The sequence below is a fragment of the Filicampus tigris genome, chromosome 4 (genome assembly GCF_054856515.1).
Source record: "Filicampus tigris isolate MCC_2025a chromosome 4, RoL_Ftig_1.0, whole genome shotgun sequence".
In the NCBI taxonomy this organism is placed as follows: domain Eukaryota; kingdom Metazoa; phylum Chordata; class Actinopteri; order Syngnathiformes; family Syngnathidae; genus Filicampus; species Filicampus tigris.
This window is the reverse complement of record NC_141220.1, coordinates 26,047,439-26,067,033: the sequence shown is the minus strand read 5'-3', so window position 1 is coordinate 26,067,033 and position 19,595 is coordinate 26,047,439. Positions and strand designations below refer to the sequence as shown.

The following is a 19,595-nucleotide window of genomic DNA, read 5'->3' as shown; positions in this document are numbered from 1 at the left end:
CAGAGACCACTGGAACCTTTTTTTTTTTTTTTTTTTTTTAAGACTTCAACTATGGAACATACAAATTAAACATTACAGTCGACGTTCAAAATCAAACGATTCAGCTGGAGCAAACCTGGGAAATGTAAACTAAATATGACCAATCACGGCTCACCTGTTTTCTGAAGCGTGTACTATGATTGGCCGTTATCTGCGCACCGAGGGTGTGTGACATCATTTTCAGTCGACAGGAGTGACAAAATGGCCGCTCCCGGAGATGACTAAAAACGGGTTGATTTTGTTGCTTAACTCATACTCCACAATATTAATCAGAATGTTGTGTTTCAACTAGTGGGCCTGCATGGAACATATTCTTGGAAAAAAAAATGTTTGGGTTGACTTCCGCTTTAAGTCCTTGTTGAGGCCGATGTGCGTTTGTTGGACCTGGAAGCTGCAAATTCATTGCCCACACTGGGATCAATAAAGTTGTCTGAACCTGAATCTGTCCCACAGTCCGTCTCCGGTCCCTCGCCGCCTCTCTCATCACCACTCCCACAGTGACTGTGCCAGATGACTTAGCAGGGTCTCTCTCGCTCTCTCTATGCACATCCATCATCGCCACCCCTACATCAGTCCCTGCGTATCAGATGCCACGCTTGAGGATAGCCTCGCAAATCCCTCGCCCTATCCGCATGCGCCATATTCCCCGGCCTCTCGCCGCTTCTAACGAGCAAATGTGTCCACGAGGCGCAAAAAAAAAAAAAAAGAAAGCGTGCCAACGCACGATCCCGTTGCATCCGTAGGCCGGCCGGCTGGCCCCGAATCAGTCGTCGGGACGGCGGTTCGGGGAACGCTACCCGGGGGAGTCGGGGGCATCACTCAGCAGGGGCGGACTTGCTGAAGGGCTTCAAAAATAGTGGCGTTTGGCCGCGCTGGACTCACCTGCTTCCTGGTGCGCGTTTTCCCAGTGCGGAGTTTGATGTAGCGTGCGATCAGCTCGTTACGTCCTGTAATGAAAACAACATCATTTGGAGATGTGTCTTTGCTTTCATTTTGTTCATAAAAAAAAAAAAAAAAAAAATCGGAATAACTCAGTGACACTTGGAGGCGCTTATGCGATTCGGTAAAGGAACGGTATGAAAAATTCACCCCTGCATAACTAGAACTGCATGGTCATTACAACCACAGTTCTGTATGTTATACAAATATAGAGGAATGACATAATTGAATACTTTTGAAGTATTAAATGTTTTTTTTTGTCAGACGGCATCAATTGAATGGTGTGCCACTCTTGGCCAGCTGGGTAGTATAAGACAGACAGATACCGTTTAGTGAGACATCTCAGCTCCTCTTAGCTCATCAGTACAGTACTACTATTGGTCATTCTTCGCAGAGGATGAAGAATATATGACTGTGAGTACTGCTGTATTGTCTTTCTACATGTGTTGCTGGATTGTTTGTGTTCAATGCGTTGCTTGAAGTGTGATAGCACCACAACACGGATGCTAATTAACATTACGCTAGCGGACTGAAAGGCTAAAATGTATTGTTGTTTCAAATACACAATTCTCTTTGCTTTATGTTTAGTTTTACAGTAAATCTCAACTGGGAGTGGCAATTAACAGCCTGAAGCCCTTTTTTTGAAGAATCGCCCGCTATTTGCCAACGTGCTCCTTATTGTGACGTGAGTTGAGGATGTGTTCACTGCCACCTGACAGCACTTGTGTCTCACGTTTTTGCTTGCATGTCAAAGAAAACACACAAGTCGAGTAACTTGTATCCCAAGGCCTGTTTGTACGCGTGTGGACAAAATTGTTGGTACCCCTCTATGATGAAAGAATACATTTTTAATCACGGATCACCCGTTTTCTGAAGCTGAGCCATGATTGGTCATTATCTGAGCCCTGAGCAACGTCGATGTCATCTTCAGTCGACAGGAGTGACAAAATGGCCGCCCCCACCACCGTGCTAGCTAAAAACAGGTGGATTTCTCATATTCCTCAAACGCATTACTCCGAATGCCGTGTTTGGAGTAGTGGGCCTGCACAGAAGAACATATTCTGGAAAACATGTTTGGGTTGACTTCCTGTTTCATAAAAGTCAAAGAATTCCAAAGATTTTTCTGTACGCGGCGGTCTGAGGCAAAAGTCTGGACACCCCCGTGTAAGGCTATACATACGTGCAGTACACGTGTCTGTGTGAAGGCCGGCGTCGGTGTGAGAGAGTGACCGTCCACACTTGTACTTACACAACGAGTGTGGATCAGTGCACATCCACTAATGACAGACAGCCCACGCTGGCGAAGCAGGTGGCGACCGCGGCAGGAATCAGATCCTCGGGACCCAACCCGGGACAGACAGCGCAGGCCACCGCACCAAAAGGGGGCCCAGTCTAGTGACACTGCCAGGCAGCTGGTGTGTGTGTCAATGTTTATGGAATATGCCTTTACGCCCACAGTAAATCTTGGCCTTGTTCCCCTCGCCACAGTCACCCTCACCCAGCCTCTCGCCCGTTGAGGGGGCTCCGGTTACGCCGGGGAGGGGGGGGGGGGGGGGGCCGGGGGCAACGGCCACGCGCTTTCCTTCGGCTTTGTCATCCTCGCACGCAAGGTCCAAGTTTTAAAATCAGGAATATGATTCACGAGAGCATATATCTCAGCTATCAGTGGAACCTCAAAAGTCGAGTGCCCCAAAAGAGGTATAATTTGGACTTCAAGCAAAACATAAACTCCCTCGTTCATCAAGTCATGCGAGATGTCATATTTTGTTTTGTGTTTTGTTCAGTTCATTTAATGTTCCTGTTCGAAGAACTCCAAAGTCTACCACCGTCAGGGAACAGATAGTGTTTGACTTTGGATGTTCAGATCCATATCATTTCTTACAAAATTGTTTCCATTAGGGGTTGTGGTTAACTAGAGTCGATCCCAGCTGACTTTTGATAAGGCGGGGTCTAACCTGGACTGGTTGCCAGGCAATTGCAGGACATATATGGACAATCAACCATTCACACGCACATTCCCACCTATGGATAATTTCAAGTCTGTAACTAACCCGCCAAAGCTCGGGATGAACATGTAAACACTGCTCAATGAATATCGTAAAATATACACATAGAAAAATGGTTGTAAATTCTGTGATGAAGTATCGTCGACAAACAGTTCGTTTCAATTATATGTCGACATTTCGCATGATCCTTCAGGTAAGGAGTAAAACTCGCACTGGTGTTTTCAGCAAAAGCGGAACAGGGTTTGTCGGTAACCGTGGCAACGCAAGATGGCTGCCATCTGACTTCAGCCGCGAGAGGCCTCTCTGTGAGTCCAGGTTATTTTTAGACGCTAATATACGGTAACTCCTGTGAGCCATAAGATGCAACTTCATCGTGTTCTGACAAACTTTGAAATTAAAATCAACTTAAATTACTGGAAAAGTCGACATCCCGTCTCAACCTTACTGTGCAAACAAGTGTGGAATTACTACAACTGTATCCCAAAATTATGCTTTTCTGATGATTGTTTCAAGAAAGACTGCAATACAAAACTGGGGACCAGTTCAATTTTTTTGTAAAGAAGAAAGAAATAGGCAAATAGGAAAACGACTTAAAGCAATGACTTTGTTCTCGTAACCGATGCTCCGCCGCTCCTTGAGCAAATGCTTAGGGAAGGTCCCATTAAAAATACTTTCCAACACACCCACGGGGATCAGAGGCGAGTCATTCACTCAGTGTTGAGATCATGCAGTGAGAATTAGCCAGACAGAGCACCTTGTGCCAACCGAGGCTGCAGTGCGACGCGGGGGAGGTTTCGCAAGGGCGCGCATAAAATTGGAGCAAGTCACACATTTGAAGACTTCCACTCCAATCCTGTAGGTGGCGGTAATGCACATTACAGAATGGCCGCTAACCGCCACGCACTGCACGTTCTTTTCCATCACAGCTCCGACGGCTCGCCGTTGCCGCCCAGTGCAAGCAGACCAACGAAAAAAACTAATCGACGAACCAAAAAAAAAATAATAAATTCTCGATTCGACTCTCACTAGACAGACCTCTCTACCAAGGCCAAACAATCCTTTGGGCTCAACACCAAATTGTGCATGCGCCGCTATTCCAGTTAAGAATTAGTAGGTAATGTCAAAACGTTCTTGTATTTCAATAAAAGACAAAAAAAAAAAAAAAGGACCAAACAGAATGGGACTGCATGCCTGAACTCTCTACAAAGGTTTGTCAACTTTGGCTAGCTACTTTGCATAATCCTGCTACCTTTCAAAAAAACAAAAAAAAATGCAAATAAAATACAACCATATGTCCATTGCAAGTGTCGGTAGCACACAAAAGAAGAGAGACTTCCCCCAAAAGACCTCAATTAAAACCAAGCGCATTATTGAATATGTTTTTGACTTGAAAATGATCAACATTCAATGTGGTGCAACACCGTGAATATGAATGTCACAAAAACTTGGCATTTGAACCGGGGTGCTATACCCATTGTATATTGGTGTCTCTGGGGTGAACGGGGTCCAAAAGAACCAGTCGGTCATTCTTTTTGGCGTAGGTGACAGGCTAAGTCGATGGGGCTAGTAAGGGCACACCCTGGTGTCCCCCCCCTCCAGAGTCAATCCTTGGACCAGCAGGTCATAAATCAGCATCAATGGCCCAGTGTGATCACTCCCGCTCAGTACATTCCTCACATTCCTACACACTGACACCGGCATCTGCATCTGCCGCTCCGACATTGCCCCGCAGGTCCATGTCCTGTTTGCGCGCAATAACAAAAAACCTTTATGGATTGATCAGGGGAAACTGTATAGCACGCACCTGTTTATAATTTTGTACCATCAGATCTCATGCAAGCACAATCTACCGCGCGGCACGTCCGCATAACATGAAAATATGCTAGGTGCCATTTTCTCTCGGCAGCCATCCGTTTTCCTTCCACCGCTCACGCTGTGTCTGCTCAGGAAGAGCGCATTAAGGCTGACGGAATGTCTTGGTTGGGTGTTACGCCCCCCCCCCCCCCCCCCCCCGTTATAGTTTGCTCGCCTAAGTGTTCTCCGAAAGGCCGCGTCATATATCGATGCTAGCAATGAGTCGAGTACAAGTGGCGATGATGCAAGAATCTTCCATCGATTACGTTACATTTGTGATAAACCGGGTGATGTTGATATTGATATGTGCACGACAACAAAGTGCACCAAAGGATCAGTAACTGACTTATTTGACACTGATTTACAATCGTGACTGAACATGGCTACTTTCACTTTATGAATAACGGTCTAGTGACAAACTTCACAAGTGGTTCTAGACAGCTACCCAGCAGAACTCCACGAGATGCGTGCCAATGTATTTCAGAAGAGCACAAATATGAAACAAGAGATGGTCCTTGTTCAGTCATATTTTACAAAGATTGCTAGTTGCTAATATTTCACAAATCTTGCCAGGGAATGAAAACTTTGTTTGCACCAAATCACAGCCTGTGGTTATTTTTTTGATTATTCAAACCCTTTGTTGTTGTAGGCTGGATCTTTTACACATGCATTGGGCATGAAATAGATCATTGTTGTCCTGTGAAAAACACGTATGTCCAATCTTTTAATTTTTTTTTTTTTTTTTTACATTTTCACATTAATGGGATGTCTTTAACACGCAAACTAGAAATAAAAACAATGAAAAATGGACATAAGTGTTTTTCACAGGACAGCGACGATATTAAGATGCAGTGAAAACACGCGCATTTTGTCCATATTTAAAATGACATTTAGCCATACATCTGGTTAGGGAGTGCGCCCCCCCCTCCCCCCAATAATGACTTTCCTCCACATTTTTGGGCCGCAAATGTTCCTCAATTGCAATCCTTTTTTGACATAATTGCACGCTACCCTCCCTGCTGCCCTCGCCGGAGAGGCACCACCAAAAAGTGCGCACGTCAAGGCTGACGTTGAATCTCTCGCTTGACTGGCAAAGTTTACACCCGGGCGAGAGGACTCCCTGCTGCTTTCCACTGACCTTTATATCACATTTTTAATGAGAATCCCTTGAGAGCCATATAACATATTTATATCACCACACAAAAAGACAACAATAGGTCGACAGGCTGCGCGAGCAAAGCTTAGTGGTATAATGTTTCGGCGTGCGCATATTCTTTGTTTGCGAAACTGTGCGAAAATCCTGTCAGCATTCAGGGAAGCTTTGTTGACTTTATTCACAACAGCAATGAAAGCCTCCTCTTCCACCCCCCCCCCCGCCCCCCCCCGCATGAACAGAACCATCAAAATCCGGGATAAGAGCTGCTCTCGCAGCTGTTAGCGCATCAAGTGTGACGAAACCAAACAGCTGCATCAAACAGGATGTGGTAACGCTGTGAGTAAGTAACGCACATTGAACAGAGGTACGCAAATTGCCTTATATGGGGAGATCATTTCATTATCAACGCCACATTCCACACTGGTCTGCACTGTACTACAAGAAACGGTTTGTTGTTGTTTTTTTTTTTGTTTTTTTTACCCCATTTTTCCAGCATGAGGCCTACGGTCAGAGTGCAGGGCATGTCTCTTGCCGAGAGCCACACAAGGCAGGAAATGTTTTCCTTGGCAGACTCATGCCGAATTACCGCGGGCGCGCAGGCCGCCACAATATCCTCGACACCGTCCCTAATAAGCCGGCTAATGGCCCGCTGAGTAATGAGCTCAAGGGCCGGGGAAAAAAAAAATGCGAGAAATATATACGGGCTGAAAACATTCCGTTCAATTACGGAATCCACAATGGGTAGAAGCAGGCATTCCTTCAACGCTGCCGCCTGGAGACTCAATGTCATAGCTGCGCCAAAGAATGGCATTCATTCCTCGGCCGGGAATTTGAGGTGAAATTCAGAAAATGTCGCATTCAGCCGGCAGACGCGTTGTTATTCTGCTGTTTTGTCTTTTGAGTCCATATTCCGGCTCGTGGAAGGCCACAAAAATAACCTTTACGGGAGAATCAACTGGTTGCCAAGTCGACATTTAATTTGGCCACCCGAGAGACGACGAGCGCTCGGCGCCGGAAGACAAGGTGATCAACGCTAAAGAGCGACAAAGTGGCTTTGTATTGATTGCGGCTGCTCGAATGACTTGAGTTGCTGGCCACCGGTGACTTGAGACGGCGATTCAGTAGACATCTGTGGAGCCGCAGGGGCGACAAACTATGAAGCATCTGGGCTGCTTCAAAGTCGGACAAAAAAAAGTAGCCTTCTGAATCTTGCAACGGTGTTGGGTTAATGGGCAGGCACAGGTGCCTTTCTATTTCTAATTCCCAACCAAGGATGCATAGATTGCATCTTTTTCAGGCAATAAGACCAGCGCTTAGATTCACGACATGACTTGCATGTCAATTGAATGGAACGCTTATTTTCATTATTTATAAATGGTGTTTTATGTTTGATCTTTGTTATGTACAGCACTTTCTAACAGCGGCTGTGTTTTTAACTGATAAAATGGGGTCAACTAAATGACTTTGAATTCAATGAATAAAACCGAGTCGAGTTGTGCTCTGTTCTTATACACGCGGAGTAGTCGCGGCGTAACATTTGACCGGGATGTACATGTGCCGTCGTGCGCGCGGGTTCAAAAAAAAAAGAAGAGAGCGGCGACTGAGCTACTGAGTAGGAAGTATTTATTCCTCTGATCATTCTGTAAACTGGATGTTGCTGCACCATTTCGGTTTGAATATATCTATTTGTATTTTTTTTTTATTGTTTAACTGCAATACCTACAGTATGCTAACATGTGTTAGCATTACGCTAGCGGAGACAAAGCTATGCATTTGTCAAACTAAGTATTGGTTTGCTTAACTCATATTTATTGCTAATATTTTACGGGGGGGTTGATTTCCCCCTTTGAAAATGTTGGGGCCATTTTGAATAATATTGTGTTTGTGGAATATGAGTTAAGCAGCCAAGATCCACACACGCACGCTTTCTCTAACCCTAACCCACAACTAGCCCTAACCATCTTAAAAAAAAAAAAAAAAAAAAAAAACAACATATTGTCAGTGAACTAAAATGAATTTTTGTGCGTGTGACAAAAAAGGTCAGCATTCCGTATCATACCGGGAAAATCCAAGTTCACCGGTAATCGCCCGCTTTGACTTCACTGCGGAGGTAAGCGGAGATGGCCCATTCAAGAGAGGGAGAATGATTTTCAAACAGAAGAGGTGAGGACGAGGTAAATCCCTGAAATAGCGCTTGTGCACTGAGGGGACAGGTGTGAGAGAGCTGTATTGGGACCCCCGAGGCCACGCAAGACACCACTGTCCACCTTGGTGTTTATTTGCAACCACGCCTACCCCGCCCCCGAACCCCCAATCCGCCCCCCCTCTCTCCAGGCGCTCAAAGGGTAAACGTCTATTCTGGTTTAGGGTTACAGCTGAGCTGCCTTGAACCCCCGGACTACCAAGAGCACATGCCATTCCTGGCAGGCCAGCGCGCTCCCTGGTGCACATCACAAACCTCCCCCAGGACCCCCCCCCCTCCAAGCGGGTCTAATTTTTTTGCCGCCTTTTCAACACACTTTTCACCATGAAACCCTTCAGTCCTGTGACAAAGAAAGACCCCCCCAAAGCCCCATCAACCTTGCGTGGCTTTTATTAAGTGTCAACCGGAGGCAGGCGACAACGGCAAACGGTGACAATGCTAACGGTTCAAGTAGCGGTTTGGCACGGGCGCAACACAGGGCGATGACAGAGCTGGTCTGATAGCGCCGATACTTCTGTCCAACGTTGTTTTCCGACAACCGGATCCGTCCAAGACAGCACAGAACAACGCCGTGCCAAAGCCCTGTGCTAGCAAACATCTTTCAGCGACGTGTCATGGAGGAAGGCCAGCTTACCTTTTGCAGACGCCTGCTTGGCAGCGGCACCGCTCAGAGTCTTTATGGTTGAAAGAAAAGTTATCCTGATTCTTTCTTTTTGCAGGGCTTTTAGCTCAATTTGCTTATTTTAGCTGGGGAGGAAGTGCACCTGTTTGAGGTGGATTTGTGTCAACAATTGGGCTTCATTGTCTTTCTTTACGGATGGTGATCATGAATCATTTTGTTAATGGAAAAAAAAACAAAAAAAAAACGTTGATCATCTGGGATTTGGTCACGTTAGTATTCACAACAACAAGGTGAAGTAGTGTAGTTGCCGTTTTTTTTTTGTTTTGTTTTTTCATTATTTGAACGTGATAAGTAGGTACTCTACCGAAGTGTAGAGTTTTCACGTTTGATGCGACGTCTGTAGCGCGGAAACACCATTCACGTAAAAATACGAAAATTAAAAAAAAAAAATGGAGATAAGTGTTTTTCACAGGACAGTGACGATATATATTAAAAAAAAAAAAAATCAATTCTATAGTGTCTATTATAGTTCGTAGTCGAAAGGCTTTAATTAATTGGAGAATATAAGAAAATACTGCGAGTAGTTTGCAGTTCTTATTTCTTATGTTTCAATTCTACAAAATCTATTCCGTATACACCAAACACGAGCCGGTTTATGTTATGCATTTTGCCCCCTTCCTGTAACAAACGTAAACAACCCACCAACTGAAAAGGGTAGTCCATCCCAAAAATGTTCTTGACAATAATATGTTCTGTGCAGCCCCACTAGTCTAAACATGGCATTCTGATTGATGTTGTGTTTGTGGAACATGAGTTAAGTAATAAAATCCACCCGTGTTTGTCCATCTCAAAGGGCGGCCATTTTGTCACTTCTGTCGACTGAAAATGACATCACGGTTGCTCAGCTTCAGAAAACAGGGGAGCCCCTACCTGTTACCTGATCTCATTTTCAGTCAACAGCTAGTGACAAAATGGCCGCCCCCTGATGTTAGCGAAAAAAAACGGGTGGATGTTGCTGCTCATATTCCACAAATGGAATATTAATCAGAACGCCATGTTTAGACTAGTGGAGGCGCATCGAGCATATTATTGTAAAGAAAATTTTGGGGTTGACTTCCACTAAATAGCTACCGGCACGTTGTCAAAACTGCAAGCCTTAGCGACAAAAACGATAATCGAGGTTGCCCGGGCTGGTGAAAAAAAGTGCGTCTGTGCATTGTTGCAAGCGCTCATTAACTGTCACAAGTTGATGGCTGGAATTACTTTAATTTGCTATGTTGGCTACGCTGCCTTTCTCATTAATAAGACAGTTCATGTGGAAGGAAAAAAAAAACGGTCAGAATTTGAATTATTCAAGAAAAAAAAAATTGGATGCGTAATTTTCTCAGCCAGGGAAATAAATGTCTACGAATACCCATCTTGACATACGAGCCTCATCTTTCATCTATCCACCATTTTCCGTTGCGCTTATCATGTTCGGGGTCACAAGGGGAGCTGGAACCCGGCCCGGCTGACTTGGAGCCAAATGGGAGCTACGCCCCTGGACTGGTGCAACTCGACGGCAGCTGCATGAAAGTCAGCTATGCGAAGCACTACACTAAAAGCCCGCCTTACAATTCATCGGTTTGGAACAAATCATTTCGAAACACACTCGCAATAGGCGTCACTAGATTCCGCAAATTAAAAGGTGAAAGTCAACCCAAACATATTTTTTTCAAGAATATGTTCCAAGCAGGCCCGCTAGTTGAAACACGGCATTCTGATTAATTTTGCGTTTGTGGGATATGAGTTAAGCAGCAAAATCCACCCGTTTTCAGCCGTCTCAGGGGTCGGCCATTTTGTCACTTCCGTCGACTGGAAATGACATCACACACCCTCGGGGCTCAGTGCACCTGCTTTCTGAAGCTGAGCCCTGAGCAACTGTGATGTCATTTTCAGTCGACAGAAGTGACAAAATGGCCGACCCCCCCTTAGACGGCTAAAAACGGGTGGATTTTATTGCTTAACTCATATTCTCAAAACCCAATATCGATCAGAATGCCTCGTTTCAACTAGAGCACAGAACATATTCTTAAAAAAAATATGTTTGCGTTGACTTCCCCTTCAAACAAGGATTCTCATGTAAAGACCGAACATCTGTCGGTGAGGTTTTGGCCGACAACGTGTTGCGTCGAGGGACCGAGTGGAAGTGACAGCTGTGCAGGCAACAGAAGAAGGCGAAAAGAGTGTGTGTGTGCGCGCGCGCGCGCTCGTGTGTGTGAAATACTCTTTGTCATATATCTGAAAGTGAAAGCGATAGAGGGCTGGGGCGTACCGTACATCTTGCCCTCGTCAGAGAGGATGATCTTCCTGCGGCCACAAGGCGGGTAGATGGCCAGGGCCTCTTGGAAGCTCTGCTCGATGTCGGGGCTCCACACACCCTCCGCATCGTTCTCCAAGGGCTTGTCTAGCGGGTCCCCCAGCTCCTCGCTCCCGGCCCTGGGGGAGGGAGCCGGCACCCACTCCGTAGACGTGGTGGGAAGAGGGGAAGGGGAGCGCGCAGCGAGGGGTGGATGCTCGGGGCCCGGGAGGCGTTTCAGGGCAGGCGAGGGTGGAAAAGAGAGAGCTCCTGCTCCTGTGCAATCCACCAATGTGATGTTGTTGCCAGGGGAGCCCTAGAAAAAAAAAAAAAAGGCGAGAAAAGGACTCAAATGCAAAGAGCATTTTTTTTTTTTTTTTTTTTTCCAATTACAGCTGTAATGGCGAATTGAACAACTCCAAAAATGTCAATACAAACAAAAATCAAAGCAAGCTTCACCGGGTTGACTGTTCCTGCAGATTCACCTGCCGCCGTGTACAAATAAGTGCATAAAGTGTCGTAAAAGGCAGAGAATATCCAAAGTTTGTGATCGTCAAACCCGCAGTCACCAAGAAAAGGTCAACATATTTCGCTCATTTAATACAGCCGCGGCCGATGGTGCGCTTTCAGTCACTTTATTGGACAAACGGCAACAAATCAAAACAACGTCGTAAACATTCAAGCACGATGGCCGCGAGTGGCGCCCAGAGTGGGCTCACGGCTAGCCAATTAGCAGCGAGCCCAGCCAGATGCTAACTGGAGCTCACGACAGTCAACTCGACTTTCAGTCGACCACACCCACGTCACTCACCAGGTCGGGCCTTTTAAAGCCGTACACACTCAAAGTCAGAGATGATGCAACGTGACAAAGGCGACGCAAATTGGACAATACAATTATGCAACTTTTGTTGCTTAAAGTGGAAGTCAACGCAAATATTTTTTTGGGGGGAGGGGAAGAATATGTTCTATGCAAGCCCACTAGTTGAAAAATATTGCGTTTGTGGAGTTAATCCAACCCGCTTTTATCACCATCTCGGTGGGCGGCCATTTTGTCACTACTGTCAACTGAAAATGACGTCACAGTTACTCAGGCAAAGACCAATCACGGCGCACCTGTTTTCTGAAGCCGAGCCGTGATTGGTCGTTCCCTGAGCATTTGTGATGTCATTTTCAGTCGACAGAAGTGACAAAATGGCCGCCCCCATAGTAACTCTTATTCAGAATACCATATTTCAACTAGTGGGCCTGCATAGAACATATTCTTTAAAAAAATATATATGTTTGAGTTGATTTTTTCACCTTTAATAAGGCAAAATGAATTTTTATCCGGACCCGGCGTAAAAAACAATTGGCCCATTAGTCGGAAAGTCTCCTTCTCCTCCTACCCGTTGACTGAATGACTGTTGCGTAATAAATCTAAGACACACCAGGTCCTTTGATATTCCCATCAAAGTCACGCCTAGCCCACAGCTGCGTATGGCAACGTGTAAAAAAAAAAAAAAAAAAAAAGTGACTTTGATTCACTTAAATGCCGGCGAGAAAACAAACAAAGCGGCGCCCGCTGTGAAGATGAGCTGGAAGGGGGAAGGAGGGGAGTGCCGGAGGGGCCCCAAAGTCAATACGCGAGGAGCCGCGTTAAAGGCCGATCACACGCGTGCGCGCAACACACGCCAAACGGACCGTAACAGCTTATTAAGCGTTTTGTCATCTTCACTGTGGCGGTCTGCAATCATAGTTGAGGAGGACTTTCTATCAATGCAGAAGCTTGCGGCCGATTAATGAGGCGAATCGAGCTTTGACGTTCCATTGAACTCGGCGAGATACGCACGCAGGCATCGGGGGGCGGAAGCCCAGAGATGTCTCGCGACAGATGGGCATCCTGTTTGCTCTCGACACAATGTTGTTTAGGATGTGCGTGGAAAATGGAAGCGGGCCAAGACGGAAGCTCCTTCTGGAGAAGCAGCTCATGAGTCAGGACAATCGGAGCTTTGTCCGTCGCGTACGGACTACCCAGCCTGGCCGTTTAGGGCGAGAAAAGGGCAGGGAGGGAGGGAGGGAGGGCTAGTGACGTCATTCATACGCCCAAAGCGTGAGTTGCGTGTGGATGAAGGACGACGGTTTGATTATGTCGAGGAGCGGGCGTAATCGGCCGGCGGCGGTGGGTGTCGAGTGCGAGGGAATCGAGCAGCGTTACTCGTCCTGTGAACATCAAAAACGTTCCAACGCCCTTTTCCTGAGGTGTACTTACGTTTATGCATAAGGGGTGTGACGATTCACCCAAGCCCCGGTTCAATTCGATTTTGGATTTTCAGTTGCCGATTTTCGATTCCATTCGATTTTTTTTAAATTGCTACCATGCCTGTCTCCGTGCGCTAGTTTGGTTCTTCAGCCATCCACGAACGCATTTGATCTACACGTTCAAAATGTGGTGTGCATCTGGAATGGAAAAAAACGTTAACGATTATGAGGAACATCATTTTTAAGCACTCCAAATTTTTATATTCTAATGACCCAGGTATGCTATGTCTTTTGTTAGGTGTTGCTGTTTAGGGCTTGTGAGTGCTGAGAGTTCATCAACGCAACACTCGATGCGACTCGGCTTGATTATTCAATTAATCGATTTTTTTTTTTTTTTTAGATTGATGCATATTTTAAGCAGCTTGAATCGATTTTAAATCGATTTTCGATTAATCGTTACATCTCTATTACACAGTGCAGTAAATCTAAGTAATTCATCAGGTCCCACAGTTAAAATGCTAGTGTAAATGCAAAGTGGACAGGATCAAAATCTGAACCGAATTGTTCCGAAGGGTGTGCATCTCTTCACAAAAGACGATTGGATACGATTCTCCATACAAGGGCTATGATAGGATTCACGCATGTAACAATTTCAAAACGATTCGGTTGGATTCAGTGGGATTACGATTTCATATGGTACAGCTGTAGCATTTGTCATGCTTATTAATATGCAACAACATGTTAAAATGTAACGATTGAATTCAGTTGGACAAATCGAAACCGAATTTCTGATTCAAGTTGTTTTTGTGACACCCCTAACCGCACCTTATGTATCGGGATGAGAGATGGGCACCAGGTATAAATCGGTTTGATGTTGCTGAATATTTCTTTAATTAACTTGAATAGTTTGGCCTTTGGAGAGCTCGTACGTGTAACAAGCGTAATAAAAGCTACATCCGTACCATATCGAAACGAATCATAATCCCACTAAAATCGAGCAAAATCGTTCCACTTGAAAATGTGCCGCTCTTCGATCGTATCGCACACCACACATCGAGACACGTACGATCAGATCGTCTTTCATTGGAGGGATCCTCACCCCTAATAACTCAATCCATCAGTGTGACAACTTTTGAAAAACAAAAACAAAAAATGCACAAAAACAAGCGAAATCTGAAACTTGAGACCATAAAAATAACCCACATGCTTCATCCAGATATAATCTGCATTACAAATACACATTTTCAAACCGGCTCCGCAACAGGGTTCACCATCGGTCAACCAGGACTTCATAATAAACTATTAGTGTGCTGCTTGGCGCTCACAAAGTCAAACTGTCCGGCGGTTTCATTAACCAAAAGCCCCTGCTCTCCACTCACGCACACACACACACACACACACACGCTCGCTCCAAGCGTGGTCCGACAATCACCCCCAACGAGGCCCCTCTTGCCTGGATCCGCTCAACGGGATAATCCCCCCAGCTGGTGCCGCGGTAACACAACTGCTTACCCAGTCGAAACAAACAAAGTTATAGTGACCCCCCAAAATTTTTAAATCCATAGAAAAAAAAAAAAAAAAAATCTCCCAAAATATCCCCCAAAAAGATTCTGAAAAGCATCGCTGGGAAAGCAAATGCATTTGAGAGACCAAGACTCCAGCCAATTTCCTTTGAGTTACGGGACACTTTGTTGTGATTGTTGGGTTATTTGTTTGTCTCCGCTGGTTGCAACCTGCCCTAATCATCTGGGGAATGTAAATGTAACTACGGCAACGGTGCGAGGTGAGAGTCCTTGAAATGACGATGCACATTTTGTTGAAAAGACAACACAATGTCGTCATCTTTCTGATGGCCTTGTTCTCACTTTTTTTTTTTTTTTTTTGTAATTTTTTTTATCCTGGTTCACTCCCAGGTTTCCAATTGGTGTTGCCGTCTTTTGTTTTGCGTTTTGTTCTCTCTTCTCCATTGCTACTGTTGTTCTCCTCGGCCATTTCATTCGCTCATTTCCCCCCTGCCATTGTACCGCCCTGTTTCACCACAAAAAAAACAACAACTTTCCTAATAAACAAAAGACAACAGGATGCGTACTCTAGACCAGGGATTCTCAGCAGGTGGATCGGGACCCAAAAGTGGGTCACGGACTAATTTTGGGTGGGTTGTGGAGAGCGAGTCCCCAAAAAAAAAAAAAAAAAAATCATTGTATTCTTGTTTTTCCGCTTCAGCACCGAGACATGTTCCCACATGGATCGTATTATGTAAGCAACGGTGAGGATGAGCAAAAAAGCGCTACCGGCTATCGTATCGGGCCGATACTTGCCTGGAAATCTGACCGATTAAGTCCTCCTCGCCAGTAGTTGGCGCTAGACGCAGCGACGAATCATCATCGGCATCGGAAAGGAAGGCCCTCGGTTCATAAATTCTGTTCGTTGTGTTAGGCGAAATGTCGCATCTCAAAAACTATTAGAGGTATCGGAACTCAGTATCGGTGCGTACTCAAAAGTGTCAAGGCTCACCCTGGTATCGGTCGGAAAAAAAGCGGGAGGTAAAAAGTTTCAGGAGCGCCGCGCTAAACTCACCTGTTGCGCAGCTAATCAATTCTGGCACAATAAGACACGCATTGCTAAGCTTCCGAAGACAACCGGGTGAAGAAAACAAAAACAATTCCCGCATTTCATTTTTTTGCCAGCCTAACACGCACAAGCGCGCCAACGCGGCAATGAAAGGGCCTTACGGAGTCTTTGTTGTACAAGGCTCACATGCGAGGCATTATTCTTCATTCTCATGCGAGCCGAGGAGGAATGATCGCTATGTGGGATGAGCGCGGTGGCGTCTCGGAGCGACTCCTTTTTTTTTTTTTTTTTTTTTTTTTACACCCACACACCCATCACACACAGACACTAACAAAGCAGAGTCGGTACGTCACTGTAAATAAAAAAAATAATAATAATAAAAAAAATTGCCAACAAAAAAAAAAAAGTTTGGTGCAAAAGAAAAACAATTCCCATTCCTCAAGCGGCTTGACAGCTGCATTCTTTACCACGCGTCACCCAGCGCCGGTCCACCTGTCGCGCCCAACTGCAACACGCACTCCCGTCAGCTGCCCTGCGGGACGCCATCGCGCGCGCTCATTTGCCCGCTCCAATCTTGACTGGCGATACTCACGCTCGACCTTTCGGCTCCAGCAGCTGTACCGACTGCAATGTTCCGCGTAACTTGAGGTTGATCACACAGGCTCGCATTGTACACACTGTCTATGTGTGTTTTGGGTGTGCGTGTGCCCATATTCACTTGATTATAAAGTGGAATACTGCTTCAGTGGAACAATTTACAGTTTAACCTTAATAATGAATTAATAATTTGTGTGGGGGGGGAAGATCCCCCATCAAATTCAGACAAATCTCGAAAAGAGGAAAAATGTGATGTCATAATTTGAATAAATAGCGTGCTGGTGAATATCGTTATATTGTCTGTCTACTTGTGTTGCTGCGCCGTTTGTGTTGAAATATATGTTGCTAAGAGTTCAAACTACCGCAACGCCGATGCTAGTTTTGTTGGCCCGTCCATACGTCGCATGTTAGCATTGAGCTAGCAGACTTCTGAATGGTTTTACTCAACAACGGATACTTTTCTGTGTTTTATGTTTAAATTTGAAGAATTGCTCACGAGTTACTGCTTGTTGTGAGCTTTGCCGCCACTTAGTGCTAGTAACTGCAATTTTTGCCCGCTACTCCAAAAAAAATGGGATGAGCAATGACTTGTATCTCAAAAAGCTGACTTGTAAATCCAGGTATTACGAAGTAGCAGAATGTATAATGGCTAATGAAGAGTATGGAAATGACCACGGATGCTTTCCAACAAATGCAACATTTTTACTGGCTGTCGGGCCTTTTCAAACTTCGTATTAGTTTTATTTAGCAGTTAATACATCTTTTACACTCTTGTGACACACACAACACAGTTCGCTGGCTCAACTATATTAATATAATTATTGTTGCAACAGTCATCTTTACTCGAATTAATCATTTCAGAAAAAAAAAATGCTTAAATGCCCAAAGGATAACTTGCCTGAGTAGTCGTTGCTGCTTTAAGTAACATTTGCTATATTTATTTATACCAGTGTATCGTATTTTAGGACTAGCGTAGTTGTGTGTTTTTCTTTGTTTGTTTATTAATTGCAACCGCATTTGTTAGACGCATTCAGCATGGACTGAGGTGCACTAATCTGTTCATTTTTTCTTTAATGCTTGTTCTCATCTATCCATGCTGACTTCGGGAGTTGGACAGTGTACACCCTGGATTGGTAGCCAATCAATAGCAGAGCACATAGAGACAAACAATCAGTTCCCCTTACATTCACACAATGAACAAGTATTCAACTAACTCATCATGTATTTTTTTTTTAGAATGTGTGAGGAAGCCAGAGTACCCCGTAGGAAGCATGGGGTAAACATGCAAACCCCGCAAACTAAACCCCTGCACAATACATATTTAGTCCAAATTAAATGCACATCATTCACACACAACCAAGTTATAAAATATGATACATTCTTGTAAATAAATACAGCAAACAAGGTTGAACATTCAAGCACGACTTGGCTAATGAAAGTAGCACATTCCACATCCATACAGGGGGAAAAAAAAGCCGATAGAAGAGCTGAAAATTTAACTAGAAAAAAAAACAAAAGAAAAACTTTTTAACCAGTTAAAATTAGCCCTGAGTATTTAGAATGATGACATTTCTAGCCTTGAACCAAGAGTTGTGAGACAGGCGTCCTAACCACTTAACCACCACGCACCCATCTATTATCGTATGCTGGAACCTATCACAAAGGCAGACTACACCCTGGACTGGTCGCCAGTCAATAATTACAAGGTATATGCAGTATAGAGACAGACATTCACACAATCACAGAGGGGGAACTGAACCCACCCACACTATCCGAACCCAAGTCGGGCCAATGTACCACCACGCCATAAGTGTGTGGTAAATCCCTGTAATTTACACCAATGGAGCTAATTTTAAAATTGCTTGTGTTTGTTGTTGTTTTTTAAGCACAACATGGAGTTTGTTAGAAGTTAAAAATGTTTTTAGGTTTGCTTTAATCTGACCACTACAATAAAAATGATAGACTACATAGCAAATATTTATTTTATAAAAATCCTTAACAACAAAACTGAGTATATGCTTTTTTTCAATCAACTAATATTATAATTATGTTCTCTGAGTATTTTTTTTTAATCAAAATATATACATATATATTGGCTTGATTATATTTGTATTTATTTTTTATTCTGCCATTTTGGACGCCATTAACTGTTTCACCAAACTTTATTGAGGAAAAAAATAACATCGGTAACACACAAAATGCAGACGTTGCAGTGATGGTGTGAGTACTCACTCCAAGTACAGTTACTTATTGACAAAATAAACTTGTAACGGAGTAGTTAGGTAAATTAAATGGTCAAATTGAAGCTCACGAGAGGTAACTTTTTTTAAAACTACTATTTCCGCCTGACTCGTCATGACTTCATCCGCCATTGGGGCAGCCGCAGGTGTTTTAATTAACTACGTCACGTCAAGCGCCGCAGCGAGAATGCAATGAATTCTGGGAATTGTACGCAACATAAAAAACGGCCGCCCCAATTAGTTTCCCTCCTCAAAAAGTTGACACGGCTAATACTGAACCACAAAAGAAATGACGCGAGCCCGTTAGAAAGTAGCCCAAATAGTTCCCGCCGAGTCACAGCCAGTCAACTATCAACGGGGACTTCCAAATGTGTAAAATTCCATCTTAAAATTTGGAGTACTCTTGGAATGTTGTCCCCGACAGTCACTTGGAATCACCCTTAGTGTGAAAATAAGTTCAAACAGTTGCTTCCCGTCGCATTTGAGAAATTTCACCCAGGTCAAGATAAGTGTGTCAAAAACGCTATTGAGATCTTACCTGCTGGGAGTCCTCGCAGGTGGAGCAACAGTTAGCTAACTTCTCCTCTTCTTTTCTTTTGTTTTCGGTTATTGTTGTGCCGCCCCGAGCCTCCTTCCCGGTGGCGCTTGTTTGACGCGAGAGCAGGGCAGGAATTTGCGGAATTAGCCGTGGTATGACATGAAGCCCGGAAAAAAAGCCGCAGAAAAGACCGCGGGAGGGGAGGCACGTCTGACCCGTCACCGCGTCATCGTGGAGGGGGTGAGGAAGAGGGA

The 19,595-nt window shown here is 44.7% G+C and overlaps 1 protein-coding gene across 8 annotated transcripts in view; it reads right to left on the bottom strand.

Annotated features, from left to right (window-relative positions):
- Positions 1–19,595, bottom strand: part of tead4 (TEA domain transcription factor 4) — a 37,504-nt gene extending 17,909 nt beyond the window's left edge. For 2 of the 8 annotated variants that reach the window (XM_086027113.1, XM_086027114.1), the window contains exons 1-3: positions 11,134–11,183; positions 922–986; positions 476–615 (exon numbers count right to left, since the gene is read on the bottom strand). In XM_086027113.1, the coding sequence (XP_085883239.1) occupies positions 476–595 (120 nt within the window). In that variant the 5' untranslated portion in view covers positions 596–615; positions 922–986; positions 11,134–11,183. Of the gene's footprint in view, positions 1–475; positions 616–921; positions 987–11,133; positions 11,474–11,968; positions 12,117–12,985; positions 13,138–19,341 lie in introns of those variants that run through there. The other 6 variants (XM_086027115.1, XM_086027116.1, XM_086027117.1 and 3 more) reach the window with 6 other exon arrangements.